The sequence below is a fragment of the Sinocyclocheilus grahami genome, unplaced genomic scaffold, assembly GCF_001515645.1.
Source record: "Sinocyclocheilus grahami isolate Dianchi unplaced genomic scaffold, SAMN03320097.WGS_v1.1 scaffold9.1, whole genome shotgun sequence".
Taxonomy (NCBI): domain Eukaryota; kingdom Metazoa; phylum Chordata; class Actinopteri; order Cypriniformes; family Cyprinidae; genus Sinocyclocheilus; species Sinocyclocheilus grahami.
The window spans coordinates 265177-291829 of NW_015505188.1; the positions used below are offsets into that span (position 1 = coordinate 265177).

At 36.1% G+C, this 26653-nt stretch overlaps 1 protein-coding gene across 3 annotated transcripts; it reads right to left on the reverse strand.

Moving 5' to 3' along the window:
• Positions 1-26443, reverse strand: LOC107591458 (supervillin-like). 3 transcript variants are annotated; one of them, XM_016280613.1, is made up of 30 exons: positions 26368-26443; positions 20106-20613; positions 19030-19194; positions 17523-17699; positions 15727-15758; positions 13841-13902; positions 12685-12833; positions 12293-12521; positions 11277-11803; positions 10123-10210; positions 9826-9873; positions 9508-9576; positions 9100-9156; positions 7902-8095; positions 7668-7822; positions 7384-7485; positions 7005-7141; positions 6718-6865; positions 6469-6614; positions 6151-6326; positions 4747-4897; positions 4254-4560; positions 3524-3733; positions 3231-3438; positions 2984-3117; positions 2712-2867; positions 2405-2533; positions 2208-2320; positions 1948-2103; positions 1-480 (listed from the first exon to the last, which is right to left on the reverse strand). In XM_016280613.1, exons 2-30 carry the CDS (start codon positions 20414-20416, stop codon positions 394-396), a joined length of 4623 nt encoding a protein of 1540 aa, XP_016136099.1. In that variant the 5' UTR covers positions 20417-20613; positions 26368-26443; the 3' UTR covers positions 1-393. The 3 variants fall into 3 exon arrangements, with proteins under 3 accessions (XP_016136099.1, XP_016136093.1, XP_016136107.1); XM_016280607.1 differs by having other exon boundaries at positions 15727-15761; XM_016280621.1 differs by lacking the exon at positions 19030-19194 and having other exon boundaries at positions 15727-15761.
• Between the last annotated feature and the right edge of the window lie 210 nt (positions 26444-26653).

Below are 26653 nucleotides of genomic sequence, written 5' to 3' on the forward strand. Positions count from 1 at the left end.
ATAAGTTCAGTAAAACAATTAGACCTCTATTCACATGTGCGGCTTTGTGGAGAGAGGAGGCAGACAGGGAGAGATACAGAAAGAAGGAGGAGAAACAGCTGCAATGGAGGATGGGGAGGAAGAAAAGAAAAACATGGCAGCTATTTCTCAAAGTCAGAGTAAACAGTTCTGTCTAGCTTTGAGTAGAAAGCTTTTGGCCAAAATGAGTGCTGGACATTAGGCATTAAAAAAGCAGCAGACTGAAAAGAAGCAGACCGAAAGGACACACACTCACAACTCACTGTTTAACACACTCACACTGTACGCACGAGTGCTATCAAGAACATGTCATCTTACAAACACATCTTTTAAAATATTGCTTCTGTTGAGCATAGGTCACAGTGCTGCTGACACTCAGTAAAGTCCTTTACTTTTCTTCAGGTCCGTTTTTTGTAAATCTGATAGACAGTTGTAGTCATTCCATGTCATTCCCAAAGCAACCTAAAAAAATTAAAAAAAGGTAAGTTACTTAACCCTCACCTGCTATATCTTTTTTTTCAATATCCTGCTGGACTTAATAGTTTACTTGATATTAGCCTCTGTTTTCTAATTTGATTGGCTGACATTGAAAGGCACACAGATTTTTTCTTTTTAGTCTGCTTGGAACCCAAGTTATGAACCCAAGATATTCAGAGTAATGTTTAAGGCACTTAGTAGTTAACTAGACATCCATATATTCTGCTTTTTCCCCCAAAGTTATACCATTCAAATGTTTAGGTTCATTAAATTTATTTTTAAGAAATTAATACTTTTATTCAGTTAGAATGCTTTAAATACATGTGACAGTAAAGCCATTTATAATATTACAAAATGTCAAATAAATGCTGTTCTTGTAAAATTGTATTCATCAAAGAAGCATGAAGCAAATGTAGTGATATTACACAAAAATATAAAGCAGCACAACCGTATTCAACACTGATGATAATAAGAAATGTTTCTTGAGCAGCAAATCAGCACATTATAATGATTTCTGAAGAGTCATGTGACACTGAAAACTGGGGTAATGGATGCTGAAAATTCAGTTTTACCATCACATGAATAAATTATATTTTAAAATATAGTCAAATAGAAAAAAATTATTTTAATCTGTAATAATATGTTACCCTGGACCACAAAACATAAGGGTCAATTTTGTGAAATTGAGATTTATACAGCATATGAAAGCTGAATAAATAAGCTTTCCATTGGTGTATGGTTTGTTAGGATAGGACAACATTTGGCCGAGATACAACTATTTGAAAATCTGGAATCTGAGGGTGCAAAAAAATCTAAATACTGAGAAAATCGCCTTTAAAGTTGTCCAAATGAAGTTCTTAGCAATGCATATTACTAATCAAAAATTAAGTTTTGATATATTTATGGTAAGAAATTTACAAAATATCTTCATGGAACATGATCTTTACTTAATATCCCAATGATTTTTGGCATAAAAGAAAAATCAATCATTTTACCAATATACAAATATACCCCAGTGACTTAAGACTGGTTTTGTGGTCCAGGGTCACATATTTTTACAGTATCACTGTTTTTTTCTGTATTTTTGATCAAATAAAGGCACCCTTGATGAGCATAAGACCCCAAACATGTGTCTGTGAAATAATTCATTAAATATCTTAATTATTTAAATTACTATTTGTTAAATATCTAAAAAAATATATATAAGATAAAACAGCCCTTAAACTGCATGTACAAATAAAATTAACTGTAATTTGTTGCTTTACATGTCAGTAAGTCAAAGGTTTGGCTACACAAGGCTGGCTTTGTATTGATATAAAATTCAATTTTAGATGAAAAAAAAAACAGTATAAAAATAACTGATGACAGTGAAAGGCTGCTATTCAGATACTTTTGAAGCTCATCTTGTCAGTCAAACTGTATTATAATCTTTATTATGTTTTAATGTTAAACCTTGAAATCATGCTGAGACAGGTAGTTTTCCAAGTGTAAAGGATCCACTCCTTCAGGTAAAGGTCTCTTCAGCAGATCCTTAAGGGGAAACTGGGACTTATTAAGGGCAGCTAGAGCATCCTGCACCAAAGTCAGCTTTTTACGCACTGTGCAGTCCTGGAAAAAAAAACGCAAACAAATATTTAAGTAAGATTTCAGTGTAAATCAAATAACTCTGTACATGCGCATGTATATGATGATGATGATGTGTCCTCACTCACCTGTACTTCCTGTGTCAGTCTCATCTCCCATGAAGGGAATATATTAGTAAAGGTGAGAGGCTCCGCCCCTTCATCAATAAGATATGCCATGGGAGGCCGTCTGGGATTCCTCTCTGAACGCAAAACACCCAAAATAACTTAGAAATCAGAAACAGAAGGCTTCTGAACCGCATCTGTGCTTTTTAATATCTATTTACCTTTGCAGTACTGTAAGGCAGTCTCCATGGCACACTTCTTCTCTTTGTCCCAGTGGGGCCGCTGTGAGATTGAAGCTTCACAACTTTGCCATAAATACACCTCCAGATAGTTATCCAGGAGGAATATTGCTGAAGTTTGAGAGAAAAATAACCTAAATTTTCTAATTTTAACTGTTTGTCTGTCAACTTCCGTAAGTACTAAACATTAAAAGGGGTTAAAAGTTAACCTAAGGTTAAGTGTAGTGTTAAAGTCTTTATGTGCACTCTTATGCTTCTGTGTGCAGTATGTGAACTTGCTTACTCTCACCTGGATGTGGCACGGCATATAACTTAACCTGAAGGAAGGGCATTGCTGTAATTACACCATTTAAATGGGAGGGGCTAATAAGCTCCACCCCTTTGAAAGTTCCTGATTGGGCACTCAGGTGATAAAGGCGGGGGGTAAAATTAAATTTACCAGGATCTAAAAGGAATAAAAATCATAGACAATCTCTTGTGAAAAATGGGTCAAAATGTTCATTGCATGACAAAGAGTAACAAGTTCACATGTTATTTATCATAGTTTGTTATACATCACACCTTGCAGCATGCAGTCATATGACTTCCTGTCCTCTGGTCCAATAGCATTCCAGAAGTCTGCTGGCTCATTCCCCTCCTCCACTTCCTGGACATTCATAAATCTGCCAGTTCTCAGACTCAGCTCAGGTGGGCACCTAATCATCACATTAACCACATGAAATCATTCCTAATCTGGCAACGTGCATCTTTCATTATTTGTCATGGGTTTACATGATACTTTTTACAGAATTCTAAAGGAGTTGCTTACATTTGTGTGAGGCGTTGGACCGTCTGCTTGGCCACCTGACATGCCTTGCTGTGGGCTTTGCAGCCATGCCACAGGTAGATCGTCCCCTGCTGGCTGTTCAACAAGATCAATGAGCCACGAGACCTCAGACTGGAGCAAGAGCACTGTACCTCCAACAGACTGCCCTCCACTGGGACATCACCCCTCACACAGAACAGATGCCAGCCTCCTGAAACACATACCAAACATACCATGTCAGATGTATTAATTGGACCCATAGTAGGGGAGAGGATTAGATATCACAATGACCAGACCTGTGTCTCTGCTTTGTTGTGGTCTATAAATGACCATTCCTCCCTGGAACAACTGCAGAAAACAGGGTGGCTCCTCCCCTTCTGTTACGAACAGCTGAGAACTACACTGATTGGTCAGTGCTGGTGGCAGGTCCCGCCCACTGATATTGGAGTGCCACCCTTTCCAGATGAAAAGAGCAGATCGTTCCTGACCTATTGCCATTTGATCCCCTGTGAAATAAAAAAAATAAAATACAATAACTGACACAAACAGAAGATTGTTTACATTTATGCAGAATAAGTTATACAACTATTATATAAACAGACAAAATATTTAAATTTTCAAACTTTTCCATTTTTAAAAATGTGAATCTCTCTCGCTCTCTAGAATTAGTTTATTATTCTGTTTTAAAAGTGTAACAAATAAAAATACATTACCTTTGTTGTTACTTGATTTTAACCAATAAAGTTGTTTATTTTTCTGAGAGTGTTGCACCTTTTCTTCAAGCAATATTATTCTTCAAATTGTTATTACTATAATTACTTTTCTTCTTAAAAAATCATGAGAGTAACCTTAATTATTTTCTGAATTATTTCTAAATTAATTAATTATTCTGTTTTAAAGTTTTAACAAACAATTAATTAATTAATAATTAAATTAATAAATAAATAATATTTCCCATGATAATACGTATAGCTGATATACAGAAAACCATTCGGTTTATAAGGTCTTACCCACACATTAACTCACCTAAGGCTGTGAGGCTGTATGTCCAGCGCACAGCATATGTGCTGCCCTCACTGAACTGTCCCAAGCTCTCTGGGGCAACCTCACACTCCTCACCCTCTGAAATAAGCCACGTTTTCACTGCAAGTGTGCATAATGCCGCCTGCCGACCATCACTCAGAGTGACTGTGTCCCGTCCCCTCCGTACATCCACACCATCCAGAGCAATTTGCGACACCTCTGAGAGACAGACTCCACCGAAGAGAGCTCTGGCATCACATGACCACTGCTCAGCTGACACTAGCTGGGGAGATGACTTAAGTGAGGGGGTCTGGAGAAGAGACAAAAGACAGGAAAAATGAATCAAAATGAGTGAAAACTGGTCACTAGAGGACAGTAAGAACATAAATTCTGAACATAAAAAACATGAAATTCTGTTTCAACTAACTGTAGGTGGAAGTCATATAAAAGAGGAACAGATATGTTTATCTTAACTTGTGTATTTCAGTCTCCTCACCTTCACCTCCTCTTGTATGGAAGGAGCAATGCAATTTGTGTTCACTTTTGTCTGCTCAAACGAGTTAGCAAACTTCTCTTTGAACAGTATCGTCTCATTTTGGTCAAACACACGGCCAAAAAGTGCCCAGTCTGGCCGTCCAATACCCTGCCTGAACACACAAATAAATACATTTATTTGTGAAGACAAAAATAGGTTATGTTTAATATAATGAAACGTATTTTTTAAATTTATTGTGTGTGTGTGTGTGTGTGTGTATACGAGGATCAAATGTCCCCACAAGGATAGTAATCCCAATAAATTTTGACCTTGTGTGGACATTTTTTGGGTCTCCATGAGGAAACAATTTTATAAATCATCCAGAAGGAAGCTTTTTGAAAATCTAAAAATGCAGAAAGTTTTGTTTGAGGGGTAGGTTTAGGGGGAAGGTTAGGGTAAGGGGATATAAAATACGATTTGTACTGTATAAAAACCATTATGTCTTTGGAATGTCCCCATAAAACATGGAAACCAGTGTGTGTGTGTTGCATAATGTATGCATTTATACATGGACTTAATGCAGCTTAAATGCTGCTTTCAATAAAAAAAAATGGGAAAAGCCATATACTGAGATATTCTGAAATTCATGTTAATGTTTCCAGTGGTTGCACTGATAGTATAAATTGTAATATAAAAACAAAAAGTGCCCAGTCTGGCCGTCCAATACCCTGCCTGAACACACAAATAAATACATTTATTTGTGAAGACAAAAATAGGTTATGTTTAATATAATGAAACGTATTTTTTAAATTTATTGTGTGTGTGTGTGTGTGTGTGTGTGTGTGTGTATACGAGGATCAAATGTCCCCACAAGGATAGTAATCCCAATAAATTTTGACCTTGTGTGGACATTTTTTGGGTCTCCATGAGGAAACAATTTTATAAATCATCCAGAAGGAAGCTTTTTGAAAATCTAAAAATGCAGAAAGTTTTGTTTGAGGGGTAGGTTTAGGGGGAAGGTTAGGGTAAGGGGATATAAAATACGATTTGTACTGTATAAAAACCATTATGTCTTTGGAATGTCCCCATAAAACATGGAAACCAGTGTGTGTGTGTTGCATAATGTATGCATTTATACATGGACTTAATGCAGCTTAAATGCTGCTTTCAATAAAAAAAATGGGAAAAGCCATATACTGAGATATTCTGAAATTCATGTTAATGTTTCCAGTGGTTGTACTGATAGTATAAATTGTAATATAAAAATTGTATTCAATTAAAAGAAGGCAAAACAGATGTATTTTCACCAGTGTACTTTTAGACCCCACTGTAGCTGAATATGTGAAAATACTCCGATTCGACGAGGCGTTCCCCATAGCGACCCCTAGAGGACGCAGTTCGAAGTTCCCATGAAAGGGAACCTACTTGTGAATATGGGCACTGCCACCAGAGGGATCCAGAGGGTTGATCCTGCAGTTGCTGTAGTCATACACTCCGTCCCAAACCTGCTGAGCCAGCTGAAGGGCCAGTTTCCTCTCGCTGGGGCCCACGTCTTTCCCGTGCCACAAATAGAGCTCGCTGCCGAAGTCAAACAGCAGAGTCTAAAACGGGAAAAAGTACTGTCATTACATTTCACTAAACACCTTAAATGCGGTTTCATTGTGTGTAATCACAAACTGTTAAACAAAACAACTGCATGTGAAGTACATGTCATTCATTCTTTAATAGTATGGTGACGAGGACCTGAGAGGAGTTCAGAAGACTGAGGTCTGGAACGACAGCCCAGCCCTGCTCATGAGGACTGAGTCTGTCCCCCTGCAGCCTATAAATACAGTTTGACTCTGATATGGCTCTCTCATAGTGCTCATCCTCATCAGCACTGTCTGGACCTGCAGAGAGAAACACACGCACGCACAAACATATAAATGTCATCTGAGCAGTTTTGAGAAATAAAAGTGTTTATTATAGAACATTTTCTGTTATGTCTCTTGCCTTTATAATGGGTCTGTCCCCCGAGAAGGTTCCAGAACTCTGCTGCCTGCAGGCTGTCTGTACTTACACCTTCATCCAGGTGAACAACACCTGTTGCCTGACAACCTAGATCCCTCTGGGTCACAATCACTGAGGCCATTTCAGACGCCTAGAACAAACCATTAGTCAACATCCAGGAACTAAAACCAATTCCTGATTATCTCACAAAAATATACGGTTGAAGATGCAAAAAAAACGCTGTAAGGGCTTAAACAGGAATCACTCTGTTTCTGCGTGAACTGATGTACCTGTTCTCTCTCAATGGTGTTGGAGAGTTTGCCAGTCCAGAGGAAGCAGTGTGATGGTGTGACCAGCAGAAAGCAGTCACCACTGTTAAGAGAGCGTGATACTGGCTCCACCAACCGCACCTGCACCTGCCTCCACCCTGGATGAACAGAAACATGCACAGACTACATTACCTATGTCACTCTCACATGAAACTCAGAGGATCTTATGGCAGTATGAAAACCTGAGGAATCAATTGTGCTTCTGTGCCTAATACTAATAATGCAGAACTTTACTACCACTCAAAAGGTTTGGGATCAGTAAAATTTTTAATTAATACATTTATTCAGCAGGGATGCATTAAAGAAGAATATCAGGTGAATATTAGATACACTATCATACCTTTAACCTGGATGAGCATAAGTTTGTTGTATGGCACTGTGGGTCTGCTCCCTTTTCCAGAGGAAGAGACATCAGCTGGGGTGCAGTTAGAATTTTTCATAGCTTGAATAATAAAGTTTAAAAAATATATATAATAATTATGATGCTAAATATGTTTAACGCTGTTAATACATTAGATTAATCATGACAAAATAGTTTAACCAGCAAAACTGTCATTGTCACTGGCTGACAAGTCTATATTAAAATTCAGGAATATAAAACGGTTACAAATTTTCATTTTAAACCTGTATTATTCTCCATTTCGCTGTTTTCTTCAGACTGCATGAAATCCTGTTGGATATCCTCTCGAGCAGCAAGAGCGCGTAATGGATTCCTCGAACCCTGGGTCCTGCGGGATGGCCGAACTGAACGCCTGTGCTCGGCTACAGCTGAGCTCAAACTAAACACAAACAGAGCGTTAACTTATATCTTCTCACACACAGGGAAATCCCTCACAGATGTACAGATGCTGACTTTACATTTGTGTGTTGGTCTGACAGAGAGTGCTCAGGTCTGACTCTGTGTCTCCTCCAGTGGTTGGATACGCTGGTAGTGAAGAGTGTTCAGAAGTCATCTCAGCACCAAACATCTGACTCTCTTGGACTTCACTGGAGCACATGGTTTGTGTTTCTTTAAAGATGAGTTTGGGAGAGTCTTCCTCCTCAAAGCTTGCCTGAAATAACAGACAAACTGAATTAGTTGATATTCTAATATATTCTAATATCCATTATTATATTTCAATGTTTGAATAGACTAACGGTCAAAAGTTTGGGCTTGATAAGATTTTTTAACGTTTTGGAAAGAAGTCTCATATGCTCAGCAAGGCTGGATTTATATGAACAAATACACAATAAAATGAAATATTATAATTTAAAATAACTGTTTTCTAATTAATTATATATTTTAAAATGTAATTTATTTCTCTGATGGCAAAGCTGAAGTTTCAGCATCATTACTCCAGTCTTCAGTGGCACATGATCTTTCAGAAATCATTCTAATATGCTGCTGATTTGCTGCTGCAAAAAAAAAAAATTTCTTATTATTATCAATGTTAAAAACAGCTGTGTAGTTGCATAAATATTTTTTGTGGAAAGTTATAATTTTTTTCAGCATTATTGCATGAATAGAAAGTTCAGAAGAACAGCAGAATTTTGTAACAATGTAGAAGTCTTTATTTTCACCTTTGACTAATTGAATGCATCCTTGCTGAATAAAGGTATTTCTTCTTTTTTTTAATCTTACTGGCCCCAGACTTTTTAACAGTAGTGTCTATGTATCTTTAAAAATACCATGACGCTCCCCGTCACCTGTGGTTGAGTTTGAGTTGTGTTGGAAACCTCCTGAGCTTCATAAGAAAGACTCCTCTAGAGAGGGAGAAAGAAAGAAGAGTATAATAATAGCAATTGTCTAGGTCTGCCAGTCAAAGTTAAATCAATTCAATGACATGCCATTATTGACAGTTAAATGTTGAAAATGTTTTGCTCAAATGTATTCTGCAGATCTTAATATGGCAAGGCAGCAAACACACACACACACACACACACACACACACACACACACATTCACGACACACTATACAGTAAAACAGATGCACCAATTTTTTTAATCTTACTGGCCCCAGACTTTTTAACAGTAGTGTCTATGTATCTTTAAAAATACCATGACGCTCCCCGTCACCTGTGGTTGAGTTTGAGTTGTGTTGGAAACCTCCTGAGCTTCATAAGAAAGACTCCTCTAGAGAGGGAGAAAGAAAGAAGAGTATAATAATAGCAATTGTCTAGGTCTGCCAGTCAAAGTTAAATCAATTCAATGACATGCCATTATTGACAGTTAAATGTTGAAAATGTTTTGCTCAAATGTATTCTGCAGATCTTAATATGGCAAGGCAGCAAACACACACACACACACACACACACACACACACATTCACGACACACTATACAGTAAAACAGATGCACCAACGTTATATTTAAAAGCACATGCTTAGAGCAATAGCAGTTTATGAACACATTCATTACATTCAGTCATATGAAAATTCACACCAAATGTTCTACATGGACATAAAAACATGAAAGAAATTCTCACCTCATTGAAAAACATCACATACTTAGGTGTGGAGCTTGAACGAGTGTATATAGAGGAAAATATAGGCTCCTGAGAGGAGAGGAGAGGAGAGGAGAGGAGAGGAGAGGAGAGGAGGTTGATTAATGAAATCTCATTCTCTTCCATTTCCAATACAAAAATATATGGTCAGTTAAATAGAATGAATACAAAGAAACGACAACTAATGAAACTCACTTTTTAACACATAAAGTAATAAGCAATGATATATGGTCATTTAGTCTGTTAAAGTAACAGAAACACTTCCAATCAAACCTGTAAAAGCACACATAATATTCTTACCCAGCATTGAGTTTGAAGATTAGACTCAGCTGTAGGGACATTCTCATCCTACAGGGGGCAGTGTGGAAACCAGGGAGGAGAAAGACATGAGGAAACATTAGAGTGACACATGTGACTCACATGCTACATGCCAATGCACAACACAAACATGCATGCTTATGCATTTATTTACTCACAAAAATATGAATAAACCTCCTAGTAAATATGACCTAGATAAATTCGCTTAGATACTTTAGCTCTCTGTAAAAATACAATGAAATCATCATCTACTGTACAACACACATACAGTTCACAAACCTGTGGCGCACTGCTTAGACTGATATTGCACCTTGCTTTATCACTTTGCTTCTCCTCTTCTTTCTCAGTTCCTGCTGAGTCTATCGCCCTGTGGAAAACATTTTCTCATTTAATAGGGCCAAAACAATGCAGAATTAAATAATAATAATAATAATACAATTTTAACAAACCCGATCCACCTCATTTTTTTAACGCAGAAGTAAGCTATTTTCTGTGAATGTGCAATTAAAATAATAAATAATAATTTTAAAGTAAATAATAAATAATAATATGACAACAAATGCAAATACAATACAGTTTGCAATATGAAGCAGCATAACAGATTGTTTTTGTAATGAATTAAAACAGTCTGGAAGCAGCTGACACCAAAAGTCTTGAAAATGGATGTGCTTGCATAAGGTGAATAGCTTTCATCAGATCGTCCCCTAATTTGGGGTACATAATCCTCATACTACGTAGTTTAAAAGAAGCACATCAACTATTTTTATGGTGAAGACACAAATCAGGAAGTGAGGCTGTATCTTTGCACACTTTGAGGTACTGAAATGAGACTTACTTTGTATCACTGCCACAATGATTTGTTATACAGGAGCACTTTGGTGCCACCTACTTATAAAAATCTCACAAAACTTTAAAATAACTTTAACTTTAAAATAACTAATGGTTTAAACTCCCAATCCTTCCCAATTACAATTACTTAAAGATTTATACCTTCCAATTATATGACAAATTTACATCAGAATGAATTGAGTTATCTTTAAATTCTGTGTGTATAACGAATTCTGAATACATGTGAAGAATTTAATCTAAATTAATTAAAAGAACTTTGATACCAAGGATCCCAAACAGGAAGTGAGACTGTCTCAATAATACAGAGATAATACAGAGTAAGAGTAAGAACCACCTTACTCTTATTGGATGTGCAATGTTTCAAGTCAGCAGCACCTACCAATAATCTGTATCTGTTTGTATTTTTTAATCAATATTGTTTGAAAAACTGACTGCGAAAGAGTACTATATATATTCTGGTAAAACATTACATTTATTGTTTATTTACTGTCATGTTTAAACAAATGAATGCACCCTTCCTGTAAATCTTAATAAGCCCAAACATTTGAAAGGTAGAAAGAGCGAAAGAGTGAAAGGGAGAGAACCTGTCACTGATGGCTGATTCTCTGCTCTGTTCTGTAGTCTGGAGGTCCTCTGATAGAGATGGACGTTCCTCGGGCTTTGGAGCAGATCTCCATGTTCTGCCAGAAGATGCAGAGGGTTCCTTCTTTGCCCTCTGCCTCCAGGGAGCACTCAAGAGAGGAGCCGGTTCCACAGGTGACACCTGTCTCTCCTCTATAACTGCTCTCTCTCTCCTTTCCCTACCATTCTGCTCCAGGTCGTGTCCGTTCAGGTTATCCCTGTCTCTGCTTTCACTCCTCCACACCACTCCCTCCGAAGAGTTATTTTTCAAGATGCCTTTAATCTGCACTGCATTCTGGGAGTTGCTATCTGATGTAGGCTTCAGATGGGGTGATGAGGTGAGTTCGGAGGAGGAACCCCACTCCTGTGAAGAGCTCAGCCCAGAGAGACGCACTTCACTGGGCTTCAGATTGATGGATTCAGCCTGCTGTCGGTCAGAGAGGTGAGTTGCCAGATGAAGACGAGGAAGCTGAACAGGGTCTTTCTGAAGCTAAAAGTGGAAGAAAGCTTGTCAACGTCTTTGAAAGAACCAAAGCAGGTACTCTAGAAGTTAAAGTTACAAAACAAACAATCCCCTGTAGAAAAAAAAGTTTATTTATGTTGTGTTTTGTATGCCGGTGATACAGGATGCTGGTGTCATCACCAGACTGCTTAACTAACCTAACTAGCAAGACTACTGTGGTGGGGTTTTTTTCTTTCTTTAAAAAATATTGCTTGAAATAATAAAAGAATAAACTCCCAATGGGGAGAGAGATAGATAGATAGATAGATAGATAGATAGATAGATAGATAGATAGATAGATAGATAGATAGATAGATAGATAGATAGATAGATAGATAGATAGATAGATAGATAGATAGATAGACCCATACTGATTAGCTCACCACTGGACAGATTTAACATCCACTCCACAAGTGGCAAATGGAGATGACTTCTAGTAATCACAGACAAGCAGACCTATACAGTATGTCCACTTACCAAATTGACCTCATCCACAGTGATGGGCTGTGTGCGGTAACGAGCACCCTTCTGTCTGCGTCTCTCAGAGGCCTCTAGAGGGCTGCTGTCTCTCACATGACTCCCCACAGCACCCAATATTGGCTGAGACAGTTTGTTGAAGAGAGCCAGTTTCTCACTCATCGATAGTTTAGTGCCAGCATCGTCCTCAACCACAGGCTCAGCCTCACCTGCCTCACCCGACTGTGGACTGAAGAAGAAATAATAGACAGTGAATAAGCTCATCATCTTTTTCCCCAATACGCTGCTTGTTTTTAACTCTCAGAATTACTGTTTAAAGTAGCAGTGGCACTTCTGCAGATGGAGTGTTAAGCTGCAAAATGAGAATGTTGAATCAAAGAAGTCCTGCCTACCTCGCTGCAATAACTGTTTCCTCAAAGGTGATTGGCTGAGTGAGTGCCCGAGGGTCATTGTTACGGCGAACTCTGCGCTCATGGAATCTATTACTGGCGCGAGGTTTGAGGAACGAGGACGCCTCAGGTGAAGCTGTCTTCTCCAACTCCTGATGGCGCAACAACAATTAAATAAAAAATTAATAAAAAAAAATATCAGAATGTTCATGCTATTCTTTTCCATAAAATGAATGTGAATGCTGACCAAGGGCCATCAAACTCAAATAATGACCATGAAAGTGATTTCAGATTTCAGTCTTACATTCATGTTGTCATACACTCTAATATACTCCACGTTTGGTCACAATTCACTTTCATTGTACGTGAAACACTTTTGTGAAATCTACCTCCACAGAAGAATGAATATCATTAATCACATCAACATGTGGATGACTAAATGACAGAATTATCATTGTTGGGTGAACAATTCCTGTAATTTCTGTATCGCCAAGAAAATGAAATTGCAATGCCATTTTTAATGTCTCTGTCTCTGGTGAAGCAGCAGAATGAATAAAATAGAGCCTGGGTTGGCACTCTGGGTAAGGAAGACACAGTAACCAGTGAAACCCAGTGGGTCACGCTGTAACCAAACACTCCAGGTGTCTTATTACCACCTACGACCCAAAGACAGACAAAGCAAAAGAACAGAGAAGAAAAAACATACTGGAGCAGAAATACAGAGAGAATACCTCAACATTACAAATACCTAGTAAATTAATGACAGTGTATTCAAAATTCATTGTCTAATGTTTCCTAGCAGCATCGTATTATTTTTCACAATTCATGTTTACTTTATTATGAACAAACTCTGGAAGATTAAAAACATCTCTGTATGTGAGTAAATGTTCTGAGTGTGTAATTTCTGAAAATATAAGACAATGATGCCATGACAAGGTCATAAAAGTACTAAATACTAAAACACCAAAAGGTGTATTTTATGGTAATGGATAAGTATACAGTATTTATAATTAGCTTATATTAAGAACAGTAAATTGGGAAGTCCCCACACGGGTAAATATATACAAGGTGTGTGTGTATTCCATCCATGGCAATGACCTTTTTCTTTTCAGCCTGCAGCAGTTGCTAAAGCGATATGGTGGGCTCTTGTTTCACCTACTTTAAACAGAGACATCTTGGCAGCTACACTCATCTTGGCTCTGTCATCTGTCTTTACATCCACTGCAAGAAAAACAACAAGCACACCATTACATGTGGACAAGGCTCTCCAAGTCACACACATGGATTTTACTGCATTAGACTGCATTACTCCTAATGTGGCACAATGTAAACTGAGTGAACTCACCCTGATAATTTACACACACAGACACATGTTTATCTAATTGAGAACATACCATAACTACTACTGTTTTGATTAAGTTGATTAAGTTAATTATAATGAATTAACTGTAACTCAAACCTTTACATTAAAAGACATTTTGCTGTTTCAGAATTATTTAAAATATGATTTATATTGTTTTTGTAATTGAGGATGTCCCTAAAGAGGGGTTTTGTTTTGTCAGATTTCACTCAGTTCTGAGGACAAATTTGGCCACAAACTATAGCTATCTAAATGCATACGTACACTCAGATGTGCATTTGATTCACCTTAGATCGTATTAAAATGTCTGTGTGAGATCACTAAATGGCTAACAAACATATCATACATACTCTCTCACACACTCATAAACTCATTGCACTGTGTTTGGCCAAACGCACAAACAGCCTGGCAGATGTATTCTTCACCTGTGCGTATTTCTCTTGACTGGCAGATTTACAGCTGATCTCAAACACACACATACACACACACACTTCTTCCCTCTGTTTGTCTCTCAGGTCATGTGTGAACTTAATGTTTTTAGATGATTCGATGATTATATGTCCTAAAAAGCATGCCTAATGTTTGTCACTCTATCAGCTTGCTCTAATATAACCTTGTAAGATTTATCTTCTCTCTGGTAATAAAACAGAGGTCATTATAACTGTTTACGACAGTATCCACTTACTTAAAATATATGCATGTGCAAAAGTGTGTAAGAGTGTGTTTATGTTTTGGTTTACTATGGTATCCTGCACACTTTCACTACACACACAGTCTTGCTTTGATCCATCGTTTTACTCCATCATAAAAATGTTATTTTGTATTATGTTGCGTTAATACTATGTAGAGGTAGAGTTACAAAACTTTTAAAAGACCACTCAGACTACAGCTACGCAACCATTTACAAAAAAACACATCCATATGTACCAACGACAGTATATACACTACCGTTCAAAGTTTTGGGTCAGTAAGATTTCTTTTTTATTTTACAAACAAATCAATACTTTAATCAAGGGTGCATTAAATTGATAAAATATGAAAATAATAGCATTTATGATGTTACAAAGTATTTCTAAGGAAACTAATACATGTAAATGCAAATCAAATAATCTTAAAAAATATATATCATGATTTCCACAAAAATATTAAGCAACATAATAATAAATGTTTCTTAAGCAGCAAATCAGCATATTAGAATGATTTCTGAAGGATCATGTGACACTCAAGACTGGAGTAATGATGCTGAAAATTCAGCTTTGCCTGGTGGAATAAATTACATTTTTATATATATTAAAATAAAAGAAGTTATTTTAAATTGTAATAATATTTCAAAATATAATTTTTTTTACTGTATTTTTGATCAAATAAATGCAGCCTCGGTTAGCATAAGAGACTTCTTTTTAAAAAAAAGCGTTAAAAATTATACCAACCCCTAATTTTTTTTGCATTGCAAAAATATTTCAGTATTATAACATCATCTTTGTTTTCATCTATTTACCTTATCACGTTTTTTTTCTATTCAATTCCATGAGTTTTCAGAGTTTTAGCTTAATTTTCTTCATCAATAATTCAATTCAAAACTGCTGAAAAAGTGCAATGAGCTTCTAACTGCAGGTTTTAGCTTTGGCACCACATTAATTACTTAATTACTTAAATAAAAAAATGCAGCAATTTTATGCACTTACTTTGCGAGGAGTCTTGATTTTCATTGTCCATTCTTCTGTGAAATAAATCAATTAATTAGAATGATCAAAGTAACAGGACCGGACAATCAAACTCACACTCAACCATTCACTCAGTCCTTCTCATGCAAAGTAAGTGATACACAGAAAAAAGTGAGATGACTTCACGCCAGATCTGCTTTAACAAGCCTCTCCTGCACTACAGGCATTGTGACAGACACCGACACATCTGCGCAGGTTATAAGCATGGCATAATGCTAACTATTAAAACTATGAGCTCTCACACACACCCTGTTTGATAATGCTATCAAGCACATAAGATGCATGCTGAACTCATTTCCTGACTCAAAGGAAAGGACTGTGCTGACTTATGAACTCTGACATCTGTTAATATATTCCAGGTAGTTATGATATTGAACGGTTTATTTTTATAGCAATAAAAAGTCCTTTGATTTTACTTTCAAACTAAATAGCAACACACCCAGCACTTTCTTTCTTAAACATTTGCTTGTCACTATGCAATAATCCAACAAGGTCTACACACACACACACACACATACATACATACATACATACATACATACATACATATATACTGTATATATATATATACAGTGGGTACGGAAAGTATTCAGACCCCCTTAAATTTTTCACTCTTTGTTATATTGCAGCCATTTGCTAAAATCATTTAAGTTAATTTTTTCTTCTTCATTAATGTACACACAGCTGTGTGTGTGTGTGTGTGTGTGTGTGTGTGTGTGTGTGTGTGTGCGTGTGTGTGTGTATACATGAATGTGGTAACACTTTAGTTTAGTGTTAGAATTATAGAATTATCATATTGGCTGTTCATTATAAAACACATATGTTATATGTCTTATTCTGCATGACCATATTCTACATCCCTTAATCCTACCCACAAAAATAAAAAGGCAATTACAACTTTTTTATCTCACAATTCAGACTTTTTTTGTTTTGAATTCTGAGAACTCGCAATTCTGAGAAAAAAGGCAGAATTGTGAGATGCAAAGTCAGAATTCTGATATTTTCCTTGCAATTCTAAGTTTCTATCTCCTAATTCTGACATTTTCTCAGAATGCTGAGTTTACATTTGTCATCTCTGTTATTATGTTTCCACCACTGAAGAAAATAAAATGTAATTGATCATTTTCTTGTCACAATTCAGACTTTTTTCTTGCAATTGCGAGTTTACATCTCGCAATTCTGCAAAAAAAGACTGAATTGAAACAGAATTGCAAGGGGGGAAAAGTCTGAACTGTGAGATAAAAAGTCACAATTAGCTTTTATTAATACCATACATTTTTTATCCTGTGGCAGAAACATGCTCCCATTTATGTACATACACTACTGTTCAAAAGTTTGGGGTTAATGCAATTTTTAAATGTTTTTGAAAGAAGTCTCTTATTCTCACCAAGATTATTTTTATTTAAAAAAATGCACAGTAAGACAGTAACATTGCAAAATATTACTACAATTTAAAAATAACCTTTTAAGTTCAAAATCTTTTGTAACATTATAAATGTCTTTACCTTCACGTTTGATCAATTCAAAGCTTCCTTGAATGAAAGTATTAATAATTTAAAAAAAACTGCTCGCAAAATTCTGAACGGTACTGTATGTATGCAATGAATCAGAGGCATCTGCATATATGAGTGGTTCTTGTCACATGAAAACAGGATGACAGGCAAAACACCCAATAAAGTTAATGTGACTAGGTAGTAAGCAACTGCTGTAAGCACACTGCAGGCCTAAGTGGAGATCAGAGACAGGCGTCTCCATACCCGCAGCTGTCCTTTATCTCACTGGCTGTAACGGGTTGAGTACGAAAGCGTTCATTATTTTTGCGGCTCCCTGCAGGATTCCCTGGCATGTATCTGCGGGCATGCCGACGACTTCCCTCGGCACCTGGTTGAAGTGCTATGTCAAGAGTCAAGGCCACCACGCCACCATCAGTGGCTCTAATATTTGAGTAGACAGACCACAACAGATGGAGGAGAGGAAGAATGTGTGGATGTGGGAAAAAGAAACAGAGAAAGAAGGAATGAGTCAAAGGAAAAGATTAGAAAAGGACTCCTTTTCTTTGCTACTCCTCACTGCACTGAAGATGGTAGAGTGTTAGACAGCATCAATCACACTGTCCCAAAACTATGGGTGCACATTAGCATTGTGTTACCACCACAAAATGTGCACAGAACACAATTTATATAACATAAAGAGATACACATAAAGTCTAGTGAACCCCAAAATTGAATATTTAGCATACAAGGATACAGATCCAGCCAACATTGAATCCAATGCTTAAAATATTGTTTAGTACGTTTAGAATTTAGAATAGTTAGAATTTTTACAAAAAAAATAAATAATGTAAACATTTTTTAAAAAGATTTTAAATGTTTGAAAGTCTTTAAAAACATGTTGAGCATAACATATACTGTATGTGCGGATGAATTAAGTCTATTAATTTGTTGATTCAACCGGAGCTATTTTTAAATTATATTTATATATTTACATTTATATTTATACACTACTGTTCAAATTGGGGGTCAGTAAGATTTTTTGCTGTTTTTGAAAGAAGTCTGTTATGCTCGCCAAGGCTGCCATTTCTTGAACAAAAACATATGAAAACAGCAATAATGTGAAATACTATTACAATTTATAAACAACTTTTTCCGATTTTGAATACATTTTAAAACGTAATTTATTCCTGTGAATAACCAGAATCAGTGTCACATAATCAGTGTCACATGATCCTTCAGAAATCATTCTAATATGCTGATTTGCTGCTCAAGAAACATTTCTTATTAACATCATTTTATGTTTTTAAATGTTAAAAACAGTTGTGTTGCTTAATATTTTTGTAGAAACTGTGATACATTTTTTCAAGACTTTTGGATAGTTCAAAATAACAGCATTTATTTGAAATAAAAATCTTTTGTAACATTATACATATCTTTACTGTCACGTTTGACCAATTTAATGCATCCCTACAGAATAAAAGTAATAACTTCTTAAAGAAAAATAAATTCTTACTGACCCCAAACTTTTGAATGGTAGTGTGTATACACATTATATTAATATGTATTATATATTAAAATATATACAGCTTTTATAAGACTGTTGTGAATACAATTTCAAACATATTTTAAAGTGGACACTTTATGAACTATCATTATAATGTAAAATTCTGGTGTTAGCATTAGCACTGGCCAAATAACTGAAAAAGTTTTGCCTGAGGTAATGCAAACAGAATGAAGCAGGAAATGAACACACACACTGAGGCGTCCCTACACTCTATCTGATGGAGCTGGGCTCGAGGTTTGCTGTAGAAGAGCATTCTTCAGCTGGCCTACTGATACATGAGTGTGTAACTGGGGAATGTCAGGGGTTGAGGGCCCATGGGAGTCTGGAGGGTTTTCCCCAGCCACTGTACCATACGAGCCCAACAAACATTCCCTGGAGAGAGGCAGAAGACTTCAAATAGAGACAAGAACTGGAGGAAATAAAGTGTGCAAGGAAGGGACAGCTGAGAGACCAGAGTGACAGGGGTAAATAAAGAGAATGATAAAAGTGTAGCTGGAAATGTAAGATTTATTTGAATTGCATGTATAATTTCCATCCATTTGGATTACACCGTTTTGACATAAGGAAACTAATAAACATAATGTGATGCATTTTTGCCAGTCATAAATAAATTAAACAAATATGATTTCTATAATAGTACTAATAAACTGAATGTGTTTTAAATACGCAATAACCAGATTTATCATCAATAAATCAACTTTGTTTCAATCTCATACTTTTTAACTAATCCACAACTACAGCCATATTTTAAGCATATTTATACTTTTCAGCTGAATTAATGTAATTGTTTTCACAATAAACAGATGCATGCTGATTCTAAGCAAGTTGAATGAATACCATTTAAAAATATTATTTAAATAAAACCAGACAGATACAAATTGTGAATAACAGAAAATGCCATAATATTTTGAGTACAGAAATCTTACCTGTTTCGTTTATATGATTGTCAAACACACATCACATTGTTTATTAGTTTGTGTTAAAACAGTGAAATTCAAATTCAAATAAGTTTGGCCTAAATATTTTTAGTGTACAGGGAAATATTGCAAAACCTAATGAGGATTAGAATATATTCAAAGCGTGATCTTCCTAAACATTTGCAGAAGATTTTCCATGACTCCCTCCTTGCAATTAATGTCCCGTTATGTCCACAACAAAACCAGGAATGTGCTTAAGTAAAGTAAAGAACTTGATGTTTTCAATATGATTTAAAATTATATTGGAATATAAGAGAGAGGAATGTCACAAATCTTTGTATGCTACAAAGGCACAGGAAAGCTCACCTGTTTTGGTGTGTGTTCTCTCCACGCGCATTCACCTTACACCCATTGGAGATCTTTTCAGGACCAGGCCTCTCTTCTAGTAGCGTTTGTCCATTCCTCCCCATCCCTCCATTCATACCTCCTGAAACAGACTTATCTGCATAGGTAGAGTCACAGACGCCACGTCCTTTCCTCTCTCTTCTCGACCACTTTGACGGAAGCTCCTCCTCCTGGCTGCCGTAACGTTCAGCCAGTTCTCGGCGTCTCTCTGCTTTGTAGCGAGCTATCCGTTCAGCTCTGGACTCCTGGGTTGCACTTTCCATTTTGTCCATATCATTAACTCACGGTATCTGAGTTAGGGAGAAAAATTCCTGGTGTGTGATTAAGATGATAGCAACACCTCAATTTGGAAAAACAAGGGTGGAGTCACAACTGAAGAAAGTTTGGTTGATCAGAAGCTCAAATTACAGCAGGTTCCTCTAATAATATGTTTGAGTACCATCCTGATTACTTCCCCGAGGACATGGCACTGTTGAAAAACAAATAAAAGAGTTCTTGATTAAAACAGATGTATTCATAAGCTTAACATACAGAGGTGTCACATATTTATAAAAAGGAGAATGCGAAAACAAGTTAATTCAGCAATCATCTTACACACAAATATAGACTCCTTTTACTTTTTCATTTCACAGTCCATGCAAGGCTTTAAACCAACCTGTAAAACTAGCAATTCCCTTTCCTAATTTGCTGAGCTCCTGCATTTGGGAAACTCCTCTTGCACTGACACTCTACACCACTGAAGTGCAGCTCAACTTTGAGGGCAAACCATTCATCAGACAAGCTGATCCATCAACACCCAACACAGGTGTATTTTAGTATATTTCAGTTTCAGCAAGTTTACTGCTATTTTCCTACTAACAAAAATTGTAATAACACGTACAATCCCCCCCAAAAAAAGATTCTTACATAAAAACAAACAACTGCTTAGACCAGCATAAATGACAAGATTCAAATTCCAAGAAGCATGCAATATAGCATAAAATGATTAAACTTGCTAAATGTGTATCAGGTATTTTCACAGACCCCACTGACCATTTAATACCTCAAAAAACGTTGGGGGTCAGTAAGATTCTCTTATGCTCACCAAGGCTGCATTTAAATCACAGTAAAATCAGCAATATTATGTGATATTATTACAATTTTAAATGACTGTTTATCCTTCAGAAATCATTCTAATATGCTGAAACATTTATTACTGTCATCAATGTTGAAAACAGTTGTGCTGCTTAATATTAATGTGGAAACTGTAATGCACTTTCATGAATATATATATTCATGAATATAATGTTCACAAGAACAGCGTTTATATGAAATAAATGAAACCTTTTGTAAAATTAATAATAAATGTCTTTACTGTCAGTTTTGGACAATTCAATACGTGCTTGCTGAATAAACATTTCATTTTTTATTTTCAATGCAAAACACACTCCTGCTAATTGTCTTCTTTTTTTTTCTTTTCTGAGGTCTATTATCTATCAAATAGATGATGATGGTCAGAGGAACACGTTTTAAGGAAAACTATCATTCAATTTAGAAATTACTATTGTTAATTTTACACATCTCTTTGATCCCACACATACAGTATACAAATAAAGGTTCTTCATTAGAATTGGTGCATGGAACTTTTCCATTGTACAAAAGGGTCTTTATAGTGGGAATAAATGTTATTTTATAGCGGGAAAAGGTTCTTCTATTAAGAACTGTTCACTGAAAGGTTCTTTGGGGAGTAAAAAATGGTTCTTCTATGGCATTTCTGTGTAAACAACCTTTTGGAAGCTTTATTTTTAAGAGTATATTGTAAAGACATTTCTGAACAATAACATGAAGAACCTGAAGAACAAGTGGAGCTAATGCATCTGGTCTGAAAAGAGCCTGTAAGCCATCATCTTGTTAGTCACACTCAGCTGTAATACATGACATTACCCAAACAGCACCGTTCAGAGCATGTCTTCCTAAATTATCATTCATGAATCCACAGATATAGTTACCTAGTCACCAAGCTGCCATAACAAAACAAACACAGCTTTACTCATACATATATAATGACATCATCATGTTTTCACCCATATAACATAGACCTGGCATGTGGTGGACGGTCAACCCATGGGAGCCCTAAGAGAGCTGCTGTAGGGAATGTACCATTGTGTGTTTGGAAGGACAGACTAAAGATGGTGATGAGACTGAACTATAATTACCCATTAGTCATGTTTTTAAAAAAAACCTTTGAAAGTGTTAAGAATAGTTTTTGAAATGGGAATATCTAGTAATGACTGGTTACAATCTTGATGTTTAGTCCATCAAAATTGTGTGTTTGGAAGGACAGACTAAAGATGGTGATGAGACTGAACTATAATTACCCATTAGTCATGTTTAAAAAAAAAAACCTTTGAAAGTGTTAAGAATAGTTTTTGAAATGGGAATATCTAGTAATGACTGGTTACAATCTTGATGTTTAGTCCATCAAAGAACAGCTGTGTGTGTGTGTGTGTGTGTGTGTGTGTGTGTGTGTAGGGGCTCCTCTGCTCCTAAATAAGCAAACTGAAAGCATCAGCATTCTACCAGATCCTCACAACTGAAACACAATAGGCCCAGTATAATAACAGAGCAGAGATCCAGCAGTACTACAGCAGAGAATGGGGTACCACTTCACTCAGTGAGCCTTATATGGTGTTTCAGGAACCCAGAGTTTGAGCTCTCAATTCTACTGAACTCATAACATGAGGAATCACAATTTTCATAATCTTCTGATATAATAGTGTTCTTCCTCCAAGAACTCTAAGGGACTGTTTACACAACACAGTTTTCAACTAAAACTGGAAAACTTTTTATGCATTTTGCCCATTCATCTACATGACAACGGTGTTTTGTGAGCCTGAAAATGCAAACTTTTGAAAATGGATTTCAAAGCGCACATTTTTGAAATCGTTATCGTCTCCATGTAAACTATGAAAACGTGAATTTGTGACAATGGTGATGTCATACGCATGCATATTACATGTTCAGTCTATAGGAATGTGTATGTGTGCAGGCATGTATTGTTTCTTTACAAAGTGACATAGCCACATTTTTACATTGACTTCTAGCCTGACATGCATAATACCACGTTTTAGGCATTTTTGTGGAACTGTGAGAGCAGGGATCATTTTGACAGCGTTGTTGTCTGTACACAAAACTTAAAAAAAAAAAATGCAAAGGAAAAACCTTTCAGTTTTTAGTCCAACTGTTGTTTTATAAACGTATCATAAATATTGTCATCTGTCAATAGTGGAAATCACAGGTTGGTGCGTTTAAAGGGATAGTTCAGTCAAATATGAATATTCTCTCTTTCTTCTATTGAGCACAAAATAATTACTGGTAGCCATTGACTTCCATAGTAAATAAATACTACAGAGATCAATGGCTACCAGCAACTGTTTCCAACATTCTTCAAAATCTCTTCTTTTGTGCTCAACAGAAAAAAAGAAACTCATACAGGTTTAGAACAACATGAGGGTGAGAAAATGATTACAAAATTTTCATTTTTTGGGTGGACCATAACAGTCGTCATAAAGTTAAATAGTAGGAGTTTGTTATATGAGCTGTACAGGACAAACTGTTCAAATAGTCAAGACAGCAAAGGTCTTTAACGTAAACATTTAAAACAATTTGTTTCATTTACATACAGCTCACATGTATCACATATATATATATATATATATATATATATATATATATATATATATATATATATATATATATATATATATATGAAGATCCTGTTCAGTATTGCATTAAAAATTTACATTTATGCATTTGGCAAACACTTTGTCAACTAACATTGCATTCAAATTATACATTTACATTTTATCAGTTCAGCTTTCCCTGGTAATAAAACCCACAAACCCATTGCTAGCAACATACTCCACTGTTCAAGCTACAGGAAAGTCTATTAAGGAAAGACTCATAATTATTATTAAAGTTATAATAAATGAACACTGATAAAGGCTTTTGTCAAATCTAATCTAATAATAGCTTAAACCTCTTAAGACTAGGCATTACTGGACAGGATCTTCAGCAGCATTGCCATGTTCTTTCTATAGGGAGCATGAGAGTCATGTCTTGTCAGAAAGTGACTTGCCTGAGAGGTTTAACAAGCTTAGCCATGGTATGACCCCTGATAAGAGTCTCAGATCAGGAGAGCAAAGAGTGGGACTACCAAGTCAAAATGTGTGTGCTGAGTTTAAATATCTAAACATGCAAAAAACTATTAATATTATTAAGATATAATAATATCTTAATACTGCTATGTGCATTTAACAACAGCTTTGTTTTCATCTAATTAACTTATATTTAGGTAAGCTTTTTTAAGACACGGTTTATCCCGGTAAGTGATGATGTCCCTGCACAGCATCCAGCAGCGAGCAACCAAACAAAGCAATGACAAAGGTATGACATAGGTATTACAAGGAGAAGGTGACTTTTCAGGACATTACCCCATGTCCCCACTTTTCAAAACGCTTATAAATCACACAGAATGGAGTGTATTGAAAATCTGAAATAGCACAAAGTTTCCTGTGAGGGGTAGGTTTAGGGGTAGGGTTGGTGTAGGGCAATAGAATATACGGTCTGTACAGTATAAAAACCATTACGCCTATGGGATGTCCCCACTTTTCACAAAAACAAACGTGTGTGTGTGTGTGTGTGTGTGTGTGTGTGTGTGTGTGTGTGTGTGTGTGTGTGATTTGTCAAATCAATCGTAATCAAATGCAAAAAAAAATAACAAATGCAATAAAGAAAAAAGTGTGTAAATGTCCAGCACAAAAAAAGATTGGTATGGCTATTTTAAAGACTCTGTTTGCTATAAGACATACTACTACAAGACACATCCCATTACATGTCATTCTACTCTGTTACATCACAAGGATTCTGAGTGGAGCAAGTTCATGGACTTACAGCTACAACCATGATGGGATTCCAGCATTTCTAGCCCCCATCCTGAGCAATGATCAGGTAATGTAATGTCACGGTTATATTTAACATATAATGACAGACATAGTAATAGCCTAAAGACAAGTGGTAAACAGTACAACAACAAGATGTTTAAGATGCTAACCAGGAACAGAATAAACATAATAAATAAATGGCAGTGAATGACAGAAATGTCATAGCTTTTGACCTTAGTTATACTCACACAACACACAGGTCACACAAGCTAGACCCTCAGACACACACACACACACACACACACACACACACACACACACACAAACACACACACAACAGACACAAAGACTAACTCACAACCTCATTGCAGGCCAGGAAGGAAGAATTTCCAAGACACAATTTATTAAGGACCTTTTCCCATTATGTTCATTATCCTTCACTGGTAATTGTCACTCAACTTTTATAATAATAATAATAATAATCTGTAACACTTTATTTGAAGCCTGCACATATAATACATTACAGAGGTATTCATAACGATACCTGCAAATATCTGCAGACATTTTAATATCTATTCTTGGTTACACCTTTAAAGGGTATAATGATATAACAGAGCTGGATGCTGATTATATCCTATAATACTGTGTAATGGTATAACAATTAATAGTGAAATATTAAAATATACAGTATATCTGTAGTTACATTTATTATTAAAAATTGCCTTTAAATAGCCTGATTAAGATATAAAGCATTACGGCATTATACATGCAGAATACATGTATATGCATTATATATAAAACTTCAAGTATGTGTTACATTAATCACTTAAAACAGTCCTCATACTTATCAAGTTCTGGCGAGAAAATGCAGACGACCACAATATGAAAATAATGTTCCGCATAGACGAATGATTCTGCTAAATCAACAAATGTCTAAGTCATTTGAATTTGCAGTAGCGTACATTTATAGATAGTGCTATAAGAAACTTGATGAAGCGAGTTATTGAGTTTGAGGTGTACAGGTGCGTTTGCTGCGCTGAAAATATTTGCAAGTAAGCAGATAGTGATATAGCACTTCACTCATTTTACACACTAAAGACACAATAAAAGTCCATTTGGTCTGCAATCAAAATCCAGCGCTTACACGAGAAAGACACTATACTGAAATGCCTGCCAAACTAACTTTATAAAATGAATTTAGAAGTTTTGATGTTAAGTTTCACAACGAAATTAAAATCTGCCTGTTGTTATTCTTAAAACTCGTGATAAATGTTACGGCAGAAATGAATGACTGTACTTACTCGATCTGTAGATGGATCAGCTGTGCGCTCGGATCAGCTCTGACAGGTTCACACACACACACACACACCACCCCAATGGCCAATGAGAGAGTGTGAAAAGCCCTTTTAGGGTGTGCGTGTGTGTGTGTGTGTGTGTGTGTGTACTGGTTTATATATCCTGGTGGGGACTTAAACCTGACTACAGACTCATGGGGACCTAAATTGTGGTCCCCACGGGTACAAAAGCTTATAAATCATACAGAATGAAGTTTTTTGAAAATCTAAAAATGCAGAAAGTTTCCTGTGA

Excerpts from the sequence above, each read along its gene's own strand:
- LOC107591458 (XM_016280607.1), bottom strand. The coding sequence starts at position 20,416 with ATGGACAAAATGGAAAGTGCAACCCAGGAGTCCAGAGCTGAACGGATA. Across the intron at positions 6,327-6,468 it reads GTCTTCTGAACTCCTCTCAG|ACTCTGCTGTTTGACTTCGG; the intron begins GTCCTCGTCACC and ends TTCCCGTTTTAG. Across the intron at positions 2,321-2,404 it reads TGCCTTACAGTACTGCAAAG|AGAGGAATCCCAGACGGCCT; the intron begins GTAAATAGATAT and ends TTTTGCGTTCAG.